This window comes from Saccoglossus kowalevskii, chromosome 14 (genome assembly GCF_978046115.1).
Source record: "Saccoglossus kowalevskii chromosome 14, keSacKowa6.1, whole genome shotgun sequence".
NCBI classification, from domain to species: Eukaryota; Metazoa; Hemichordata; class Enteropneusta; family Harrimaniidae; genus Saccoglossus; species Saccoglossus kowalevskii.
This window is the reverse complement of record NC_140654.1, coordinates 36,976,164-36,990,698: the sequence shown is the minus strand read 5'-3', so window position 1 is coordinate 36,990,698 and position 14,535 is coordinate 36,976,164. Positions and strand designations below refer to the sequence as shown.

At 41.9% G+C, this 14,535-nt stretch overlaps 1 protein-coding gene across 1 annotated transcript in view; it reads left to right on the top strand.

Annotated features, from left to right (window-relative positions):
- LOC102808159 (glutamate--cysteine ligase catalytic subunit-like) overlaps positions 1-14,535 on the top strand; it is a 157,179-nt gene that overhangs the window by 116,187 nt on the left and 26,457 nt on the right. Inside the window, exon 14 of the mRNA XM_085508190.1 lies at positions 6,804-7,016. Within this exon, the coding sequence (XP_085364316.1) occupies positions 6,804-7,016 (213 nt within the window). The remainder of the gene's footprint in view (positions 1-6,803; positions 7,017-14,535) is intronic.

The following is a 14,535-nucleotide window of genomic DNA, read 5'->3' as shown; positions in this document are numbered from 1 at the left end:
CATCCTTCATGTCTCAATCTTATCTTCAGTTGACAATGATCTCATCGTTCATGTCTCAATCTTATCAGAAAGGGACAAGGATCTCATCCTTCATGTCTCAATATTATCAGCAATGGACAAGGGTCTCATCCTTCATGTCTCAATCTTATCTGCAAGGGACAAGGATCTCATCCTTCATGTCTCAATCTTATCAGAAAGGGTCAAGAGCCTCATCCTTCATGTCTCAATCTTATCAGCAAGGTACAAGGATCTCATCCTTCATGTCTCAATCTTATCTGCAGGGGACAAGGATCTCATCCTTCATGTCTCAATCTTATCAGAAAGGGACAAGGATCTCATCCTTCATGTCTCAATATTATCAGCAATGGACAAGGGTCTAATCCTTCATGTCTCAACCTTATCTGCAAGGGACAAGGATCTCATCCTACATGTCTCAATATTATCAGGAAGGGACAATGATCTCATCCTTCATGTCCCAATCTTATCAGCAAGGGACAAAGATCTCATCCTACATGTCTCAATCTTATCAGAAAGGGACACGGATCTCTTTCTTTGTGTTCCAATCTTATCAGCAAGGGATAAGGATCCCATCCTTCATGTCTCAAACTCATCAGCAAGGGACAAGAATCTCATCCTTCATGTCTCAATCTTATCAGTAAGGGACAAGGGTCTCATCCTTCATGTCTCAATCTTATCAGAAAGGGACACGGATCTCATCCTTCATGTCTCAATATCATCAGCAAGGGACAAGGATCTCATCCTTCATGTCGCAATCTTATCATCAAGGGACAAAGATCTCATCCTTCATGTCTCAATCTTATCATCAAGGGACAAAGATCTCATCCTTCATGTCTCAATCTTATCAGCAAGGGACAAGGATCTCATCCTTCATGTCTCAATCTTATCAGAAAGGGACAAGGATCTCATCCTACATGTCCCAACCTTATCAGCAAGGGACAAGGATCTCATCGTTCATGTCCCAACCTTATCAGCAAGGGACAAGGATCTCATCGTTCATGTCCCAATCTTAACAGCAAGGGAAAAGGATCTCATCGTTTATGTGTCAAACTTATCAGCAAGGGAGAAGGGTCTCATCCTTCATGTCTAAATCTTATCAGCAAGGGACAAGGATCTCATCCTTTATGTCTCAATTTTATCATCAAGGGACATGGATCTCTCATCCTTCATGTCTCAATCTCATCAGCAAGGGACAAGGATTTCATCCTTTATGTCTCAATCTTATCTGCAAGGGACAAGAATCTCATCCTACATGTCCCAACCTTATCAGCAAGGGACAAGGATCTCATCGTTCATGTCCCAACCTTATCAGCAAGGGACAAGGATCTCATCGTTCATGTCCCAATCTTAACAGCAAGGGAAAAGGATCTCTTCTTTCATGTCTCAATCTTATCAGCAAGGGAGAATGGTCTCATCCTTCATGTCTCAATCTCAACAGCAAGGGACAAGGGTCTCATCCTTCATGTCTCAATCTCAACAGCAAGGGACAAGGGTCTCATCCTTCATGTCCCAATCTTATCAGCAAGGGACAAGGATCTCTTACTTTGTGTTCCAATCTTATCATCAAGGGACAAGGATCTCATCCTACATGTCTCAACCTTATCAGCAAGGGACAAGGATTTCATCCTTCATGTCTCAATCTTATCTGCAAGGGACAAGGATCTCATCCTTCATGTCTCAATATTATCAGCAAGGAACAAGGATCTCATTCTTCATGTCTCAATATTATCAGCAATGGACAAGGGTCTCATCCTTCATGTCTCAATCTTATCTGCAGGGGACAAGGATCTCATCCTTCATGTCTCAACCTTATCAGCAAGGGACAAGGATCTCATCCTACATGTCCCAACCTTATCAGCAAGGGACAAGGATCTCATCGTTCATGTCCCAACCTTATCAGCAAGGGACAAGGATCTCATCGTTCATGTACCAATCTTAACAGCAAGGGAAAAGGATCTCATCGTTTATGTGTCAATCTTATCAGCAAGGGAGAAGGGTCTTCTCCTTCATGTCTCATTCTCAACAGCAAGGGACAAGGGTCTCATCTTTCATGTCTTAATCTTATCAGCAAGGGACAAGGATCTCATCCTACATGTCGCAATATTATCAGGAAGGAACAAGGATCTCATCCTTCATGTCTCAATATTATCAGCAATGGACAAGCGTCTCATCCTTCATGTCTCAATCTTATCAGCAAGGGACAAGGGTCTCATCCTTCATGTCTCAATCTTATCAGAAAGGGACAAGGATCTCATCCTTTATGTCTCAATCTCATCAGCAAGGGACAAACATCTCATCCTTCATGTCTCAATCTTATCTGCAAATGACAAGGGTCTCATCCTTCATGTCTCAATTTTATCAGCAAGGGACAAGGGTCTCATCCTTCATGTCTCATTCTTATCAGAAAGGGACAAGGATCTCATCCTTCATGTCTCAATCTCATCAGCAAGGGACAAGGATCTCATCCTTCATGTCTCAATCTCATCAGCAATGGACAAGGATCTCATCTTTCATGTCTTAATCTTATCAGCAAGGGACAAGGATCTCATCCTACATGTCGCAATATTATCAGGAAGGAACAAGGATAGCATCCTTCATGTCTCAATATTATTAGCAATGGACAAGCGTCTCATCCTTCATGTCTCAATCTTATCAGAAAGGGACAAGGATCTCATCCTTCATGTCTCAATCTCATCAGCAAAGGACAAGGATGTCATCCTTCATGTCGCAATCTTATCTGCAAGGGACAAGGATCTCATCCTTCATGTCTCAATATTATCAGCAAGAGACAATGATCTCATCCTTCATGTCCCAATCTTATCAGCAAGGAACAAGGATCTCTTTCTTTGTGTCCCAATCTTATCACCAAGGGATAAGGATCCCATCCTTCATGTCTCAAACTCATCAGCAAGGGACAAGAATCTCATCCTACATGTCTCAATCTCATCAGCAAGGGACAAGGATCTTATCCTTCATGTCTCAATCTTATCTGCAAGGGACAAGGATCTCATCCTTCATGTCCCAATATTATCAGCAAGGGACAAGGAATCTCTTTCTTTGTGTTCCAATCTTATCAGCAAGGGATAAGGATCCCATCCTTCATGTCTCAAACTCATCAGCATGGGTCAAGGATCTCATCCTACATGTCTCAATATTATCAGCAAGGGACAAGGATCTCATCCTACATGTCTCAATCTTATCAGAAAGGGACAATGATCCCATCCTTCATGTCTCAATCTTATCAGCAAGGGACAAGGATCTCATCCTACATGTCTCAATATTATCAGCAAGGGACAAGGATCTCATCCTACATGTCTCAATCTTATCAGCAAGGGACAAGGATCCCATCCTGTATGTCTCAATATTATTAGCAAGGGACAAGGGTCTCATCCTTCATGTCTCATTCTTATCAGCAAGTGACAAGGATCTCATCCTTCATGTCTCAATCTTTTCAGCAAGGTACAAGGATCTCATCCTTCATGTCTCAATCTTATCAGAAAGGGACAAGGATCTCATCCTTTATGTCTCAATCTCATCAGCAAGGGACAAGGATCTCATCCTTCATGTCTCAATCTTATCTGCAAGGGACAAGGGTCTCATCCTTCATGTCTCAATCTTATCAGCAAGGGACAAGGGTCTCATCCTTCATGTCTCAATCTTATCAGAAAGGGACAAGGATCTCATCCTTCATGTCCCAATCTTATCAGCAAGGGACAAGGATCTCTTTCTTTGTGTCCCAATCTTATCAGGAAGGGATAAGTATCCCATCCTTCATGTCTCAAACTCATCAGCAAGGGACAAGCATCTCATCCTATGTGTCTCAATCTTATCAGAAAGGGACAAGGGTCTCATCCTTCATGTCTCAATCTTATCAGAAAGGGACAAGGATCTCATCCTTCATGTCTCAATCTCATCAGCAAGGGACAAGGATCTCATCCTTCATGTCTCATTCTTATCAGCATGTGACAAGGATCTCATCCATGTCTCAATCTTATCAGCAAGGTACAAGGATCTCATCTTTCATGTCTCAATCTTATCAGCAAGGGACAAGGATCTCATCCTTCATGTCTCAATATTATCAGCAATGGACAAGGGTCTCATCTTTCATGTCTCAATCTTATCTGCAGGGGACAAGGATCTCATCCTTCATGTCTCAATCTTCTCAGCAACGGACAAGGATCTCTTTCTTTGTGTCTCAATCTTATCAGCAAGGGACAAAGATCTCATCCTTCATGTCTCAATCTTATCAGCAAGGGACAAGGATCTCATCCTTCATGTCCCAATCTTATCAGCAAGGGATAAGGATCCCATCCTTCATGTCTCAAACTCATCAGCAAGGGACATGGAAATCATCCTACATGTCTCGATCTTATCAGAAAGAGACAAGGATCTCATCCTTCATGTCTCAATCTCATCAGCAAGGGACAAGGATCTTATCCTTCATGTCTCAATCTTATCTGCAAGGGACAAGGATCTCATCCTTCATGTCCCAATCTTATCAGCAAGGGACAAGGATCTCATCCTACATGTCCCAATCTTATCAGCAAGGGATAAGGATCCCATCCTTCATGTCTCAAACTCATCAGCATGGGTCAAGCATCTCATCCTATATGTCTCAATCTTATCAGAAAGGGACAAGGATCCCATCCTTCATGTCTCAATATTATCAGCAAGGGACAATGGTCTCATCCTTCATGTCTCATACTTATCAGCAAGTGACAAGGATCTCATCCTTCATGTCTCAATTTTATCTGCAAGGTACAAGGATCTCATCCTTCATGTCTCAATCTTATCCGCAAGGGACAAGGATCTCATCCTTCATGTCTCAATATTATCAGCAATGGACAAGGGTCTCATCCTTCATGTCTCAATCTTATCAGAAAGGGACAAGGATCTCATCCTTCATGTCTCAATCTCATCAGCAAAGGACAAGGATGTCATCCTTCATGTCGCAATCTTATCTGCAAGGGACAAGGATCTCATCCTTCATGTCTCAATATTATCAGCAAGAGACAATGATCTCATCCTTCATGTCCCAATCTTATCAGCAAGGAACAAGGATCTCTTCCTTTGTGTCCCAATCTTATCACCAAGGGATAAGGATCCCATCCTTCATGTCTCAAACTCATCAGCAAGGGACAAGAATCTCATCCTTCATGTCTCAATCTTATCTGCAGGGGACAAGGATCTCATCCTTCATGTCTCAATCTTATCAGAAAGGGACAAGGATCTCATCCTTCATGTCTCAATATTATCAGCAATGGACAAGGGTCTCATCCTTCATGTCTCAATCTTATCTGCAATGAACAAGTATCTCATCCTTCATGTCTCAATCTTATCAGCAAGGGACAAGGATCTCAACCTTCATGTCTCAATATTATCAGCAATGGACAAGGGTCTCATCTTTCATGTCTCAATCTTATCTGCCGGGGACAAGGATCTCATCCTTCATGTCTCAATCTTATCAGCAACGGACAAGGATCTCTTTCTTTGTGTCTCAATCTTATCAGCAAGGAACAAAGATCTCATCCTTCATGTCTCAATCTTATCAGCAAGGGACAAGGATCTCATTTTACATATCTCAATCTTATCAGCAAGAGACACGGATCTCATCGTTCATGTCCCAATGTTAACAGCAAGGGAAAAAAGATTTCATCTTTCATGTTTCAATCTTATCAGCAAGGGACAACGATCTCATCCTTCATGTCTCAATCTTATCAGCAAGGTACAAGGATCTCATCCTTCATGTCTCAATTTTATCAGCAAGGGACATAGATCTCATCCTTCATGTCTCAATTTTATCAGCAAGGGACATATATCTCATTCTTCATGTCTCAATCTTATCAGCAAGTGACAAGGATTTCATTCTACATGTCTCAAACTCATCAGCAAGGGACAAGGATCTCATCCTACATGTCTCAATCTTATCAGAAAGGGACAAGGATCTCATCCTTCATGTCTCAATCTTATCAGCAAGGGACAAGGGTCTCATCCTTCATGTCCCAATCTTATCAGCAAGGGACAAGGATCTCATCCTACATGTCTCAATCTTATCAGAAAGGGACAAGGATCTCATCCTTCATGTCTCAATCTTATCAGCAAGCGACAAGGATCTCATCCTACATGTCCCAATCTTATCAGCATGGGACAAGGATCTCATCCTTCATGTCTCAATCTTATCTGCAAGGGACAAGGATCTCATCCTTCATGTCTCAATCTTATCAGCAAGTGACAAGGATCTCATCCTTCAAGTCCCAATTTTATCAGCAAGGGACAAGGATCCCATACTACATGTCTTAATCTCATCAGCAAGGGACAAGGATCTCATCCTTCATGTCTCAATCTCATCAGCAAGGGACAAGGATCTCATCCTTCATGTCTCAATCTTATCAGCAAGGGACAAGGATCTCTTTCTTCATCCTTTATTTTTCTTATTATGTTAAATGTTATTATTAAAGGCACCTTTTAACTTTTCGTTCAATAACTTTTGTTTTGATTTCAATGAATTTGAAATCGAATATCCACTAATTATCTAATAACTGATCATGGACATTTTATTCTGTGTTGCTGTACATAATACACATTCTACTTTACACCTGTTTATGAATTAAGTCATTATGAGTATCTTCCATATTTTTTTCTACATTCTACAATCAAATATGGTTAATCTCTAGAGATGACCTTCCTCATAATATTATCAGCCAGCACTTGCATATATAGCCATGTGAAGTATAACCATGTTTTTTTTACTAAGAAGGAATATTTTCTGTGTTCTACAATAACAGGTGCTAAAGATAGAAAGTGCAATAATGGTAATATTTACGACGAATGCTGCTTGATGTCAATAAATACCATTATAAATGGTGGAAAAGTTGATAGTCATGACTTTCCAGGAATTATTCCACTTATCAAAGAGTATTTACAAACAGTTGAAGTGGACGTTGATACATCATGTACTATTATGCAGTACTTAGAACTGATACAGAAACGGGCATCAGGTGAGCAGTTATCAACAGTACATTGACTACTAAGACTGGGCTGACAGTGTACTGGGAAACTTGATAGGGTCAGTACATTGGTTTGTCATCACTAAGGCTGACAGTGTACTGGGACACTTGATAGGATCAGTACATTGATTTGTCATCACTAAGGCTAACAGTGTACTGGGACACTTGATAGGGTCAGTACATTGGTTTGACATCACTCAGGCTGACAGTGTACTGGGACACTTGATAAGGTCAATACATTGATCTGTCACCACTAAGGCTGACAGTGTACTGGGACACTTGATATGGTCAGTACAATGGTTTGCTTCACTAAAGCTGACAGTGTACTGGGACACTTGATATGGTCAATACATTGATTTGTCATCACTAAGGCTGACAGTGTATTGGGACACTTGATAGGGTCAATACATTGATTTGTCATCACTAAGGCTGACAGTGTACTGGGACAATTGATAGGATCAATACATTGATTTGTCACCACTAAGGCTGACATTGTACTGGGACACTTGATATGGTCAATACATTGATTTGTCACCACTAAAGCTGACAGTGTACTGGGACACTTGATATGGTCAATACATTGAGTTGTCATCACTAAGGCTGACAGTGTACTGGGACACTTGATAGGGTCAATACATTGATTTGTCACCACTAAGCCTGACAGTGTACTGGGACACTTGATAGGGTCAGTACATTGGTTTGACATCACTCAGGCTGACAGTGTACTGGGACACTTGATAAGGTCAATACATTGATTTGTCATCACTAAGGCTGACAGTGTACTGGGACACTTGATAGGGTCAGTACAATGGTTTGTCTTCACTAAGGCTGGCAGTGTACTGGGACACTTGATATGGTCAATACATTGATTTGTCATCACTAAGGCTGACAGTGTATTGGGACACTTGATAGGGTCAATACATTGATTTGTCACCACTACGCCTGACAGTGTACTGGGACACTTGATAGGGTCACTACATTGGTTTGTCATCACTAAGGCTGACAGTGTACTAGGACACTTGATAGGGTCAGTACATGGATTTGTCATCACTAAGGCTGACAGTGTACTAGGATACTTGATAGGGTCAGTACATTGATTTGTCATCACTAAGGCTGACAGTGTACTGGGACACTTGATATGGTCAATACATTGATTTGTCATCACTTAGGCTGACAGTGTACTGGGACACTTGATAGGGTCAGTACATTGGTTTGTCATCACTAAGGCTGACAGTGTACTGGGACATCTGATAGGGTCAGTACATTGATTTGTCATCACTAAGGCTGACAGTGTACTGGGACAATTGATAGGGTCAATACATTGATTTGTCACCACTAAGGCTGACATTGTACTGGGACACTTGATATGGTCAATACATTGATTTGTCACCACTAAAGCTGACAGTGTACTGGGACACTTGATACGGTCAATACATTGAGTTGTCATCACTAAGGCTGACAGTGTACTGGGACACTTGATAGGGTCAATACATTGATTTGTCACCACTAAGCCTGACGGTGTACTGGGACACTTGATAGGGTCAGTACATTGATTTGTCATCACTTAGGCTGACAGTGTACTGGGACACTTGATAGGGTCAGTACATTGGTTTGTCATCACTAAGGCTGACAGTGTACTGGGACACTTGATAGGGTCAATACATTGATTTGTCACCACTACGCCAGTCAGTGTACTGGGACACTTGATAGGGTCAGTACATTGGTTTGTCATCACTAAGGCTGACAGTGTACTGGGACACTTGATATGGTCAATACATTGATTTGTCATCACTAAGGCTGACAGTGTACTGGGACACTTGATAGGGTCAATACATTGATTTGTCACCACTAAGCCTGACAGTGTACTGGGACACTTGATAGGGTCAGTACATTTGTTTGTCATCACTAAGGCTGACAGTGTACTGGGACACTTGATATGGTCAATACATTGATTTGTCATCACTAAGTCTGACAGTGTACTGGGACACTTGATAGGGTCAATACATTGATTTGTCATCACTAAGGCTGACAGTGTAATGAGACACTTGATAGGGTCAGTACATGGATTTGTCATCACTAAGGCTGACAGTGTACTAGGATACTTGATAGGGTCAGTACATTGATTTGTCATCACTAAGGCTGACAGTGTACTGGGACACTTGATATGATCAATACATTGATTTGTCATCACTTAGGCTGACAGTGTACTGGGACACTTGATAGGGTCAGTACATTGGTTTGTCATCACTAAGGCTGACAGTGTACTGGGACATCTGATAGGGTCAGTACATTGATTTGTCACCACTAAGGCTGACAGTGTACTGGGACACTTGATATGGTCAGTACAATGGTTTGTCTTCACTAAGGCTGACAGTGTACTGGGAAACTTGATATGGTCAATACATTGATTTGTCATCACTAAAGCTGACAGTGTATTGGGATACTTGATAGGGTCAATACATTGATTTGTCACCACTAAGCCTGACAGTGTACTGGGACACTTGATATGGTCAGTACATTGATTTGTCATCACTAAGTCTGACAGTGTACTGGGACACTTTATAGGGCCAATACATTGATTTGTCATCACTAAGGCTGACAGTGTAATGGGATACTTGATAGGGTCAGTACATTGATTTGTCATCACTAAGGCTGACAGTGTACTGGGACACTTGATAGGGTCAGTACATTGATTTGTCACCACTAAGGCTGACAGTGTACTGGGATACTTGATAGGGCCAATACATTGATTTGTCATCACTAAGGCTGACAGTGTAATGGGACACTTGATATGGTCAATACATTGATTTGTCATCACTAAGTCTGATAGTGTACTGGGACACTTGATAGGGTGAGTACGGTGGTTTGTCATCACTGAGGCTGACAGTGTACTGGGACAATTGATAGGGTCAGTACATTGGTTTGTCATCACTAAGGCTGACAGTGTACTGGGACACTTGATAGGGTCAATACATTGATTTGTCATCACTAAGGCTGACAGTGTACTGGGACACTTGATAGGGTCAGTACATTGGTTTGTCATCACTAAGTCTGATAGTGTACTGTGACACTTGATATGGTCAATACATTGATTTGTCATCACTAAGGCTGACAGTGTAATGGGACACTTGATAGGGTCAGTACATTGATTTGTCATCACTAAGGCTGACAGTGTACTGGGACACTTGATAGGATCAGTACATTGATTTGTCATCACTAAGGCTGACAGTGTACTGGGACACTTGATAGGGTCAGTACATTGGTTTGACATCACTCAGGCTGACAGTGTACTGGGACACTTGATAAGGTCAATACATTGATTTGTCACCACTAAGGCTGACAGTGTACTGGGACACTTGATAGGGTGAGTACATTTATTTGTCACCATTAAGCCTGAGAGTGTACTGGGACACTTGATAGGGTCAGTACAATGGTTTGTCTTCACTAAAGCTGACAGTGTACTGGAACACTTGATATGGTCAATACATTGATTTGTCATCACTAAGGCTGACAGTGTATTGGGACACTTGATAGGGTCAATACATTGATTTGTCATCACTAAGGCTGACAGTGTACTGGGACAATTGATAGGGTCAATACATTGATTTGTCACCACTAAGGCTGACATTGTACTGGGACACTTGATATGGTCAATACATTGATTTGTCACCACTATAGCTGACAGTGTACTGGGACACTTGATATGGTCAATACATTGAGTTGTCATCACTAAGGCTGACAGTGTACTGGGACACTTGATAGGGTCAATACATTGATTTGTCACCACTAAGCCTGACAGTGTACTGGGACACTTGATAGGGTCAGTACATTGGTTTGACATCACTCAGGCTGACAGTGTACTGGGACACTTGATAAGGTCAATACATTGATTTGTCACCACTAAGGCTGACAGTGTACTGGGACACTTGATAGGGTGAGTACATTGATTTGTCACCATTAAGCCTGACAGTGTACTGGGACACTTGATAGGGTCAGTACAATGGTTTGTCTTCACTAAGGCTGACAGTGTACTGGGGCACTTGATATGGTCAATACATTGATTTGTCATCACTAAGGCTGACAGTGTATTGGGACACTTGATAGGGTCAATACATTGATTTGTCACCACTACGCCTGACAGTGTACTGGGACACTTGATAGGGTCACTACATTGGTTTGTCATCACTAAGGCTGACAGTGTACTAGGATACTTGATAGGGTCAGTACATTGATTTGTCATCACTAAGGCTGACAGTGTACTGGGACACTTGATATGGTCAATACATTGAGTTGTCATCACTCAGGCTGACAGTGTACTGGGACACTTGATAGGGTCAATACATTGATTTGTCACCACTAAGCCTGACGGTGTACTGGGACACTTGATAGGGTCAGTACATTGATTTGTCATCACTAAGGCTGACAGTGTACTAGAACACTTGATAGGGTCAGTACATTGATTTGTCATCACTAAGGCTGACAGTGTACTGGGACACTTGATATGGTCAATACATTGATTTGTCATCACTTAGGCTGACAGTGTACTGGGATACTTGATAGGGTCAGTACATTGGTTTGTCATCACTAAGGCTGACAGTGTTCTGGGACACTTGATAGGGTCAATACATTGATTTGTCACCACTACGCCAGACAGTGTACTGGGACACTTGATAGGGTCAGTACATTGGTTTGTCATCACTAAGGCTGACAGTGTACTGGGACACTTGATATGGTCAATACATTGATTTGTCACCACTAAGCCTGACAGTGTACTGGGACACTTGATAGGGTCAGTACATTGGTTTGTCATCACTTAGGCTGACAGTGTACTGGGACACTTGATATGGTCAATACATTGATTTGTCATCACTAAGTCTGACAGTGTACTGGGACACTTGATAGGGTCAATACATTGATTTGTCATCACTAAGGCTGACAGTGTAATGGGACACTTGATAGGGTCAGTACATGGATTTATCATCACTAAGGCTGACAGTGTACTAGGATACTTGATAGGGTCAGTACATTGATTTGTCATCACTAAGGCTGACAGTGTAATGGGACACTTGATAGGGTCAGTACATTGATTTGTCATCACTAAGGCTGACAGTGTACTGGGACACTTGATAGGATCAGTACATTGATTTGTCATCACTAAGGCTGACAGTGTACTGGGACACTTGATAGGGTCAGTACATTGGTTTGACATCACTCAGGCTGACAGTGTACTGGGACACTTGATAAGGTCAATACATTGATTTGTCACCACTAAGGCTGACAGTGTACTGGGACACTTGATAGGGTCAGTACATTGATTTGTCACCACTAAGGCTGACAGTGTACTGGGATACTTGATAGGGCCAATACATTGATTTGTCATCACTAAGGCTGACAGTGTAATGGGACACTTGATATGGTCAATACATTGATTTGTCATCACTAAGTCTGATAGTGTACTGGGACACTTGATAGGGTGAGTACGGTGGTTTGTCATCACTGAGGCTGACAGTGTACTGGGACAATTGATAGGGTCAGTACATTGGTTTGTCATCACTAAGGCTGACAGTGTACTGGGACACTTGATAGGGTCAATACATTGATTTGTCATCACTAAGGCTGACAGTGTACTGGGACACTTGATAGGGTCAGTACATTGGTTTGTCATCACTAAGTCTGATAGTGTACTGTGACACTTGATATGGTCAATACATTGATTTGTCATCACTAAGGCTGACAGTGTAATGGGACACTTGATAGGGTCAGTACATTGATTTGTCATCACTAAGGCTGACAGTGTACTGGGACACTTGATAGGATCAGTACATTGATTTGTCATCACTAAGGCTGACAGTGTACTGGGACACTTGATAGGGTCAGTACATTGGTTTGACATCACTCAGGCTGACAGTGTACTGGGACACTTGATAATGTCAATACATTGATTTGTCACCACTAAGGCTGACAGTGTACTGGGACACTTGATAGGGTGAGTACATTGATTTGTCACCATTAAGCCTGACAGTGTACTGGGACACTTGATAGGGTCAGTACAATGGTTTGTCTTCACTAAAGCTGACAGTGTACTGGGACACTTGATATGGTCAATACATTGATTTGTCATCACTAAGGCTGACAGTGTATTGGGACACTTGATAGGGTCAATACATTGATTTGTCATCACTAAGGCTGACAGTGTACTGGGACAATTGATAGGGTCAATACATTGATTTGTCACCACTAAGGCTGACATTGTACTGGGACACTTGATATGGTCAATACATTGATTTGTCACCACTAAAGCTGACAGTGTACTGGGACACTTGATATGGTCAATACATTGAGTTGTCATCACTAAGGCTGACAGTGTACTGGGACACTTGATAGGGTCAATACATTGATTTGTCACCACTAAGCCTGACAGTGTACTGGGACACTTGATAAGGTCAATACATTGATTTGTCACCACTAAGGCTGACAGTGTACTGGGACACTTGATAAGGTCAATACATTGATTTGTCACCACTAAGGCTGACAGTGTACTGGGACACTTGATAGGGTGAGTACATTGATTTGTCACCATTAAGCCTGACAGTGTACTGGGACACTTGATAGGGTCAGTACAATGGTTTGTCTTCACTAAGGCTGACAGTGTACTGGGGCACTTGATATGGTCAATACATTGATTTGTCATCACTAAGGCTGACAGTGTATTGGGACACTTGATAGGGTCAATACATTGATTTGTCACCACTACGCCTGACAGTGTACTGGGACACTTGATAGGGTCACTACATTGGTTTGTCATCACTAAGGCTGACAGTGTACTAGGATACTTGATAGGGTCAGTACATTGATTTGTCATCACTAAGGCTGACAGTGTACTGGGACACTTGATATGGTCAATACATTGATTTGTCATCACTTAGGCTGACAGTGTACTTGGACACTTGATAGGGTCAGTACATTGGTTTGTCATCACTAAGGCTGATAGTGTACTGGGACATCTGATAGGGTCAGTACATTGATTTGTCATCACTAAGGCTGACAGTGTACTGGGACAATTGATAGGGTCAATACATTGATTTGTCACCACTAAGGCTGACATTGTACTGGGACACTTGATATGGTCAATACATTGATTTGTCACCACTAAAGCTGACAGTGTACTGGTACACTTGATACGGTCAATACATTGAGTTGTCATCACTAAGGCTGACAGTGTACTGGGACACTTGATAGGGTCAATACATTGATTTGTCACCACTAAGCCTGACGGTGTACTGGGACACTTGATAGGGTCAGTACATTGATTTGTCATCACTAAGGCTGACAGTGTACTAGAACACTTGATAGGGTCAGTACGTTGATTTGTCATCACTAAGGCTGACAGTGTACTGGGACACTTGATATGGTCAATACATTGATTTGTCATCACTTAGGCTGACAGTGTACTGGGACACTTGATAGGGTCAGTACATTGGTTTGTCATCACTAAGGCTGACAGTGTTCT